This window comes from Anarhichas minor, unplaced genomic scaffold (genome assembly GCF_050575085.1).
Source record: "Anarhichas minor isolate MPS153535 unplaced genomic scaffold, ASM5057508v1 ptg000042l, whole genome shotgun sequence".
Taxonomy (NCBI): Eukaryota; Metazoa; Chordata; class Actinopteri; order Perciformes; family Anarhichadidae; genus Anarhichas; species Anarhichas minor.
Genome location: NW_027466488.1, coordinates 8,744,196 through 8,754,278, shown reverse-complemented (window position 1 = coordinate 8,754,278; position 10,083 = coordinate 8,744,196). Strand labels below are relative to the sequence as shown.

Genomic DNA, 10,083 nt, shown 5'->3' with positions numbered 1-10,083 from the left:
AATCTCTACAGAATAGACCGTCTCCACTCTAGAGTTTTAGGCTATCAATGTCTGACTTAAATCATCCTAAATAGGCCCTACACATTGTTTTTATTATTATTATTTGCATTGTCTGCCACTTTGTGTTTGTTGCTCACACCACTGGGAGTCACCAAAGTCACACATCCTACACAGGAGGCCTTCGCAGTCAGATTCAGGCTGACAGATGATAAAGAAGAAAATAAAATGTCAGGTGAGGACACCAGGGCCATTCACTTCCAATCATCTGGATTTCATCAGACCTGCCGGTAAGCCGTACCCACCGTGCACTTCTGCAACAGCCCTCCTCTCTGGGAAAGTGTATGTGGCAAGTCAGCTTAGAGTTTGTTTACTTTGCAAAGAACCTGAGTTCATATGAGGTGTTTTTGATCACTCATCCATGGCCAGCGTCAACACACGCGCTACAAACTTCAATATGGTTTTAAAAAATATATTTAAAAAAGGCTGTGCAACCGTCTCATTTTTTTTTAGAACGGTTCCATTAATTCAAACATCTTTCATATTGATATATTGCGACACGTGTTCGCTTACATCAGCTACAAGCAGATAGAATGTTGCAAACAAACAAATAAAATACGAGAGAACATTTTGCAGTTGGTTATTTTTGCAACTCGCCACCAGCAATAAGACCTGCCTGTGTTGCATGTGGCGATAAACAACATTTCATCAGTAGCCGGTGTTAATTGAAAAGAAAACCGTAAACCGGGCAGCGTGACATTTCATCTGCTGTCGCAAGTCAGTCGTGAACGTCATTTCTCGGAGACGCGCTCGTCCTGACAGTCACTAGGTGGGTGGCTGTTGCCCCCCCCCCCCAGACACCCCACTCCCTGAACGTCCCGCCTCCAGACAGTCGCTGACCGGTCTCCATTTCGCAGCAGACGCGCAGACAGCGGAGCCTCACACCGGTTCGAGGCGCCCCCCCCTCCCCGCTGCAGGACCTCGTGCCCCCTCTACATTTACTTTTCTTGTCCCGAGTGTGACCTTGTTTTTTTACACTGAAACACTGAAACACTGAAAATGAGTGTGGCGGTGGCGGAGGGCTGTTTTCTGTCCGCTCTTCAGCCCAAAACCTCCTGCACCACTTACGTGGTTCCCTCGGACGGCCCGTCTCCGGACCCGGTGGCCAAAGCCAGGAGGGTCCGGGAGCAGGTCCGGATGCGGCTGGCGGAGAAGAGGTCCTCCTCCCTGCCCCGTCTGGACGACGCGCTGATCGGATCAACAGGTGAGCCATCGCATCGCGTTCAAAAAAAAAAAGTCCTCATAAGATGTTGTTTTCCAGCCAACATACAGCAGGTTGAAGCACCTACTGCTGCTGCCAGACATACATATTATGCAATAACATGGGCAGGCTCACTAGTAGAAAACGCACTGATAAGGAATTAAAAAGCAGAGTGATGTAAGGTGCAGCTGTACTCACACAGATAGACCAACATTTGGACTGTTGATGAAGAATTAAGAATGAAGAATTACAGCTGCTATGGTCTTTTGTTTTACCACTTAGGCGATGGAACAAGTTGAAAACACAACAGTGACTTAATATCAGCCAATAACATTAGGTTTTGGAAATGTCTGGCCACCTGATGGGTGTAAAGTCTAACGTCCGGTCTCCTTTTTAGCTCCGTTTTTAGTCTCCACCATCTCCTCCAGCAAACGTCCGATCACTTAATGGCTCCCGTGTGAATTAAATAGTCACATGAGCGGTTGTTATTAATATAAACGATATTGAAGTCCAACATTTGTTTTCCAATGAGAAACACTTTAACTTAAAAACCAGGGCACAGGCGAGTGATTTCACAGATAGATGGTCAAACCAACTGAAACCAGTGAATTGTTAGACCCTTTGCAGATTGAATTGTGTGTTTGGTGAACCGTTGGCTCTGTAACACTTTTATGATACCGTATTTACCACAATGCTCCTGTAACTATCCCCATAGTGCGTTTTCTTGCTTAACCAACACCTGAGTTTATTGTATTGTATTTATTGAATCAAACTTGATTTGATTGTTTAATACTCTGGCTGTTGTTCCTATTTATTCCAGTAAGAGCGTCCATGGGTTTACAGTGTTTTACATTATAGCGTTACTTCACAATGTTGTGACAATGATGTGACTTTCTGTGTAAGTTAGAGATGAATCAGCAGGTATCTGTTTTAGGCCAGCGTATAATATATGCTGTTTTTCTTTGATCTGAGTACTCTGAGGGTTAACCGTATCACTTTCCTATAGTGTAACTGTACACCCTTTGAACACACAAGAGGGAGCTTCTGGGTTTGGCTCCAGAGGCAGGAAGGATTTTGGGGGTAAATGTAACCATTAAACGGCCTTACTCTAAAAGATAAGCCTCTGAATTGTTGGCGCCCGGTCGATAACAAAGACTAAGAAAAAAGTCACTAAGTCAGCAATGCTCTACCTTTAGTTTTCCAACCCCGACGACGTCATCAGGGGTCAACTCAGCTCGTGTTTGACAGAAGATCTGCATTACAGACCGGAGGTGAAAGAAAGCATGATGGAAGTGGGCATTTAGGAGGCAGGGAGGGTCAAATGAGGGATGCCATACAGTTGCATTATGGGAAAATGTAATGCTTCTGTTGCTTTGAAGAATTGTATCTCCTGAATTTTCGAAGATGTAGACGTCATTGGGACAAATTAAGCCAACAGCTAATTATTTTGTTTCTGAGGACACGCAGAGCCGCATACCAAAATCGAATGTCACGTACCCAACTGTCTGGAGAGATTATACGCGCACCGCTGCAACATTATTATGCATGCAGTCACGAAGGATCTCGTCATGGTGTGGAATTTTGAATGAAATAGAGACCTCAGGACTGTGTTGGGCTCCAGCTTTGGCTCTGATAATATGACAGGGGCGCAGCAAGAGAGCTGTTAGCATCGCTGTGTTAAAAGCTAAGCATGCACACGGTTATTATGGTGGTCCAGTTTGTTCCAAAAGTCTCCAGAGGATTGATGTTACAGGACTCTAGTGGAAAGACCACTCAGTTTATTCTTGTCATTTTACTTTAAAAAGTCATTTCGTAGTTTTTTGATAGGAGATGACACATTTATAAATGTATAAAATGTCACAGTTTTACCCAGAATGTATGTAAAAGAGGGCAGAATAGCTGTTTATATATAGTTGTGTGTAGTTCATCTGCTACACAGGTTGGTTATTTGTGCACTATGAGATCCGCACCATGAGTGTGTTCCTTCCTGCTCATTTCCTGTTTTTTCCCCTCTCTATGGAAACTTTAATTATGACATCGCAGGTCCGGTCAGGATGGTCTCATAGTTATGACTGTTCACACGTAGAATGAGAACAGCTGCTCCATTAATTAAGAAGTGAATATTGAGCACACAGAACCACCTCAACCACCACAAGTGAGGGAGAGGAAGGAGAAATGGACTGCTACTCCCTCTCCTGTCTGATAAGACGGCCGCACCTCAGTTTGACCCAACACGGGGGTCAGGATGTTGTTTTGAAAGCTGCATGTAAGCTTGAGTGAGGCGTTCTTTCACTAGTAAAATGACTAACGGCATAACTCCAAGCCAACACCGATCCCTTTTTCATTAGAAATATTACGCAATCGCAGTTTTAGGTGGAAAAAAAGGCAAAACCAAAAAATTACACAGTTTTACAATTTGATATTATTTTCTTTCTGTAATGTAGAGTTTTACACCAAATGACTCGTTGCCTCCAACACACACAGCCTAAAGATGTTTAAAGGACAGCGCCAGTAGTTTGAAACGACACAACATGCATAACTTACACATAACTTAACTCGCTGACCATTTTTGAAGGCATGCAATATATGTTTAGATGTTCGATGTGTTTTCACACAACTCTAGACGGCCAGTGGTTGTTCATCTCTGGAATTACTTTAAAAGCCTGCACTTCACTACCTCACAATAATAACCAAGTTTTGATGGAATTTATTGTGGAATTGATTCGCTGTGATTGATGACAAAATGTCTGCTACATTCACATAAAGAAGATATGTGAAAAAAACAATACATGTTTAGATTTGTGTGAAAAAAACACATTTAACTTTTAAAAGTCAAACTGAAATTTCACAAAAGAAAAAAAAAATCCCTTAGAAAATTAAGAAAATTAAAGAAAATTCTGTACATTTTCTGTAGAAGTTAAATGCATCCATCTGGTGCACTTTAAAAAGCTAATTTAAGAGGCTAGATCAATAAAGAACTTAATGTTCTTGTAAACAACTTTGTGCTCTAGTAATTGATGCAATCACAACACATTGTATAGATATTAATGTTGATGCCACGGCAAAAAGTCCCACCCACAAAGCTCGGTTAACAAGACGGGGTGAAGCTGTGGCCGGCTGGATGTCGGGCTGAAAGTCAGACCGCTCTGATTTAATTTGAAATTGCCTTCACACTGGTTGATTATGATTGGATGAAGGCCCAACATGTTAGACGCATTGTTAAACGCCAGACATCATCGGCTACTTTGGTCACATGTTGCTGTCAGTTTTGACCGCCTGGTGATTAACCATCACCCGATCTAGACCTATAAAAAGTTAACGGAAGCTACACTCCATCTTTTGTATAATGACGAGTGTGCAGGCGCTCAACAATGGCCCTCAGCAGCTTTGGAAAGTGAAGTCAAAGCGTCTTTAGCTTCTGTACTGTGACGTATTTCCAAGTGAAAGACAATATTTGAGCGGTGTACAGTTACAAGCGGAATTTAAATGATATAATTAGCATTTTATTGGACCCCCAAAAGTGGGCGGGTTTAGAATGTAGTGCAATACGGAACTACGGAGGACTGTGGCTCCACACACACCTCCCATGTCGCTAAAAGTTAGAGACTGATTGATTGATGGATGTCATTATTATAATGAAATTAAAATGCTCATAACTATAATATGGATTCAATCAAACATTAGGCATCCACTCCATGTCATCTGCTGCGCCTGGATGGGAAACGCCCAGTCGGCGTTTCGAGGCTGAGATGCTGTTTCCTCAAATATGCCAAAAAATCCTGCTTTTAAAATTGATAAACATGCACAATAACTGCAGCATTACTTTAATTTAGATTTCCTAACACAAAAAGTAAGGAGCATTGAAATGTGAGCTTGACTTTAAATGTGTTTTACGGTAAAGAGGTGAGGTTTGAAGTTAGGTAAGCATATTTTAGTTTATTTTTTTCTATAGTCCAAATAAGTAAAATTCTGTCAGGAAATCAGCACATTACCTGTTGTGACCTTAGTTTGGAATTTCTTTTGTGTGACATTTCAAGTTGGATGCCACTGAAAGAGAAAAAAAGTTGGATGAAGTTGACACATTGTAGTCTGAACAGTCCAGCTGCAAAAAACAAAAAAAAAGAAAGCGAAGGAAACAGATGGAGAGGGTGAGCTGAGCAGAATAATGCTAAACTTAGAAGGAAATGAGTGCAGTCACATGAGACGCTAGTGTGGGTGAGTGTGAATGAACTCTACTCTTTAAATTGTAATTTTAAAAAAAGTTAGCTGCTGTCTGGTTCATCACCCCTCCTAAACTCATTGACCACCCAGTGTGTGGAACATTCCTTTCCAATCTCCTCTTCACAGCCCGTTATCAGAGTCTATTCTAGACCAGCGTGCACTTTGGCCGGTGGGGTCAGGCCTGCTGTCATTGTCTCATATTTATCACTGGGTCAGAAAAACTCAAGGGCTAAACATCAGGGAAAATTGGATGTACTTACATTTTGATAACACAATAACGGGGGGCTGCACGGTGGTGTAGTGGCTAGCACTGTCACCTCACAGCAAGAGGGACCCGGGTTCAATCCCCGATCCCGGGTGGTCCTTCTGTGTGGACAGAATGTTGTCCCCGTTGCAGCGTGGGTTCCCTCCGAGTTCTCTGGCTTCCTCCCACAGTCCAAAGACATGCAGCTTAGGTTATTTGGAGACTCGAAATTGCCCGTAGGTGTGAATGTGGGCATGAATGTTTGTCTGTCTCTATATGTGCCCTGCGATGAACTGGCGACCTGTCCAGGGTTTACCCTACCTTCGCCCAATGTCAGCTGGGATCGGCTCCAGCGCCCCGCGACCCTGAACAGGATAAGCGGTTTGGATAACGGTTAAAGCACCTCTGGCCTTTTATTGTCCTGAGACCTAAGATAAAACGTGTTGGATATACTGTCAGAAACTCAGAGCCGTGTCTTTTTTCACCTAGATTGTTCTTGTAACCACATCCAAAAGATAGTCAGGAGATTTTATTTCACAACCTGAGGTAATAAAAACTACCAAGTTTGACAGCTTGTGAAAACATCCATATTCTCAACTGTTGTGAATAAAGTTAGATTCACAGTTGATTGAGATAACAAGCAAAGGGCACATAGTAACCATCCTAACCACCAAGGCCAAGGTCCAACCTTCCATCCAACGAAATGACAAGAGTCAATTCTATACACAACCCTGTCTCAACTGTTCTGCTTAAAGGAGCTATTCGACATTTAGAGCATTAATTAAGCAGCAAAACCCCTAATGTCCTGAGCAGAGAATGAGGTCACTCTCCCTCTGTGTGTGTTGATGTTGTGCGGTTACAGCTAATCGCGGCGTCCCGACCGACAGTGCAGTCGCAGAAGCGTAGCGCCCAACCTCCGGCTCCCCCCCTCTGGTAAACTTTGTTAGCTCTGTTTGCCATAGTTTGTACTGCGCCGTTAGCATCGTTACTACAAGCCTCAGGCTCAGGCGTTGCCATGTTGAGAGCCGTTGAGTGACAATTAAAATGCTTGCAAATCTCATATGACCCCAAATCTTTTAGCCTTAAGGGTTGTCAGTATGTTGCGTGTTACACCCCACGCTTTTGCATTGTTGAGAGTAACTAATGTTGCGTGCAGTTATAAGACTCTGGTTATTGTGGGTGGAGTTTAGAGTGTTGGAGACCAAGGTGTTGGAGGTTGTTTTTTTGGATGTCATGGGACAGCGGAAGATGAGTTTGCGACGAAGGACGGATTGAGAGAACACAGGGTTGAGAAAGGCTCGGCTGGATACAATGACCCAATACTGGCGAATGAGAGGAGCTGCACACATTCCATACGCAACACATAGATAAATCACTGAGAGGCTTCTTGTTTTGTAGAAGCCATCTGGGCTTAAACAGCGTCATAAAACTTTGAGAGAGGAGTTGATTAAAAACATACTAAAGATAGCAGCACTCCCATAATCTGGATTTCTCATGGCATGCGAGTGTGGTTTTTGTTACCTACCCATTTGACTTAGTGGTACGTCTCTCAGTATTTGAAGCAGTAATACAGTGGATATGTCATTCACAAACCTTCAACGAAGAGCTAAAAGACACATGTAGGGTAGATTGAAGACAACGCCAGACACCCTGACAGAGAAGTCTGGATATTTGCAAGGGGTTCCAATAGATCCACCACTGGAGACACTCCCACTCTCCTGGATCATGACCAAGATAGATAGCTAGGTCAGAAACATACACAGAAAAGCTCATGTTATGCTTGAGCAGAAGGAGTTTGTATGGCGTGTTGTGAGACCACGTCTGAAATCAGAAGACAGTCAAGTTTGAAGGCAGGGTAATAAGGGGACTCTACACAGAAATGGATGGGGTAATTTAAAGGTCCATTGTACAAGATTGGGAGCACTTCGATTGCCTCTCAGCGGCTCTCAACATGGCCACGCCTGTGCTGGCGGCTCCTAGCAAACGTTACTAACAGCGCTAATGGTACAAACTATGACAAACGTGCTGGCAGAGCAAACAGTGTTCACCTGAGGGGGAACCGGAGGTTGGATGATATGCTGTCGGTCGAGACGGCGTTATCAGCCGTGACCGTCATATGAGAGCAGTGCAGAGCGGCGGCCGCGAGCCAGCCAGTGGGGCACACTCAGGTGGCTCTGATTACAACACACACAGGGGAGGGATAGTGACTTCATTCTCTGCTCAGGTAGACATTACCCCACTATATCTTTACATAGCAAATGGTTGTTTGCTGCTATATTAATGCTCTAAATGTCATATATAGCAGTATATTGCATGTACGCTGTATTTCCAATATGTGGAATCTGAAAAAGTGTATCGTGTTTTATTTTTCAATTTGACACACATTTTTCATTTGTAATCACATCACGTCAATGAGATCTACTAAGCAACGCAGGCTATACAAACGTTAGGAAGTGAGACTATCTCCACGTGAAGACACTTGATCTGTCCGCCATCATCATGCATGTCCAAACGTATCCACTAGCAGAGTTGCCAGATTAGATTGTTTTTTTCGCCTAAAAATCAATATATGTCAATTAACTACCCGACCCGTCAAGTGCCAAATTGATGCATTGTATTAGCGGACCGAGACGAGGACTGAGCGCTGCGGCTCTGATGCTAATTCTGCTGCAGCTACAACTCGGGAGCTGTCCAGAGTGTGTGTGTGTGTGTGTGTTTGAAAGAGAGAAGGGAAGAGAAGGTGGACTATTGCACGCAATGTTTCTAACTTACTCGGGGCGCTGCTTTGTCACTTTTTGATCTGCCCTCCCAAACTCGTGGTATTTTCTTAGTTTCCCAGAACCCACGGGTCGACCCGTGGATCACTACTAGCTAAAAAAAAAAAATTATAATTACGGGGCCCATAGCTCTTGTTAGGGCTGAGGATAAGATTTGAAAAATGGAGGAGTGTTCCGTTAAATATTGATACATTGAATCTAATTGGCTTACTTTGTGCAAATTAAATCTTCCATATATGTAAAGGTGCACTGCCATCCCTGTGGTTCTGTTGCTGTGTAATAAAAGAACCGGATTACATAAACTGTGTCTGTGTTCTCCTTACTGCGGTGGTTGTGTCTGAGCTTCCCTCACCCCTGACCCGATGATGCTTATGTTCAGGCATGCAGGGCCAGACCCCCTCCCAGAAGCATCTCCTCCCTCCTTTCCTTCCGTCCTGCTGGACTGGATGGTGTGTGTTGTTTCTTTCTCCAAGCCGTTAACTTCAGGCAGCGCCTGCCTTCCTCTCTCTGCTCAACTCATAGCAGCTCACTCGTGTATATTGTTTGACAGTATAATGTGCTCATGAGTCTGAGAGTGTTCACACATTCTGCAATCTCTATTAAGGTCCCTTGATGTCTGTGTACATTATTATCATCTGTGAAGTTCAGGGAATTCATTGGTTTTACAGTAGTTCTGCCCAATCACTGTTATATACAAAGACTTAAATGTGGGTTTGGATCAAACTATCACATCCCTTTTCCACCAACATTCAACGAGTTCCGTTACGGTTTGCACACCTAATTTTGAAACGTTATGAGAATTTTGATCAAAAATAAATTTGGAAAAGTTGGTTCCCAGCCGAAACCAAAAAAAAGCAAGTTTTCCTTCCAACTGGTAACATCAGCTGGAAAGAGAGTATGAAGTCTTGCAAGTAATAATCTTCTACGTCTTCCTATCATTAATAGTTCATTAATGATCAAAAACACTAATATTTCTTTCTTTCCTTTTTCTAGACTACAACCATCCTGAGGCCAAGAGCTTTTCCCACACCCTTGGTTTCAGTTCCAGATCCATGATACACACACCCAGCCACGTCATGTCTGTGAGTACCGCCTGCCACTGCTTTACACTGAAAATATGCAAGAACATATTAACACAACAACTTAAAACTTTACACTTACAGTGTCCTGTAAGGATGGCTCTTTGATATTACTACAATAACTGGTGGATGGTTTAGGTATTATATTCTGTGTGGACTTGTGAGAAGTCATTGTAGTCTCCCAGCCAGAGACTTGTAAGTTTGACTGATGGTTTTCTTTGTGGAGTTTACTCATGCAGTCCAAAGATACACAACACAAGCAACCTGGTTTTGAGATTGAACTACCCAAGTTAGATCTGGTCCGTAGCCAGGATTTAAGAAAATAGTCCTCCCCCCCTCCCAATGCCCTCAGCTTAATTGTTATGTGTTTGTAGCATTAGGTATCGAAAAATGTCAAGTACTGAATGCATGACTGTCTCTTTGTCACTTTGCTTTATCTCTATACCAGTGCTGAAGAAAGGTCTGGGTGATCCCATCAAAATTCCACATTAAGGAAGAAAACAA

General features: G+C 43.1%; 1 protein-coding gene across 1 annotated transcript in view; it reads left to right on the top strand.

Moving 5' to 3' along the window:
* Positions 1–933: 933 nt before the first annotated feature.
* The window catches only part of LOC142970119 (plakophilin-3-like), a 29,070-nt gene continuing 19,920 nt past the window's right edge, over positions 934–10,083 (top strand). The window contains exons 1-2 of the mRNA XM_076110285.1: positions 934–1,261; positions 9,494–9,582. Of these exons, the coding sequence (XP_075966400.1) occupies positions 1,057–1,261; positions 9,494–9,582 (294 nt within the window). The 5' untranslated portion in view covers positions 934–1,056. The remainder of the gene's footprint in view (positions 1,262–9,493; positions 9,583–10,083) is intronic.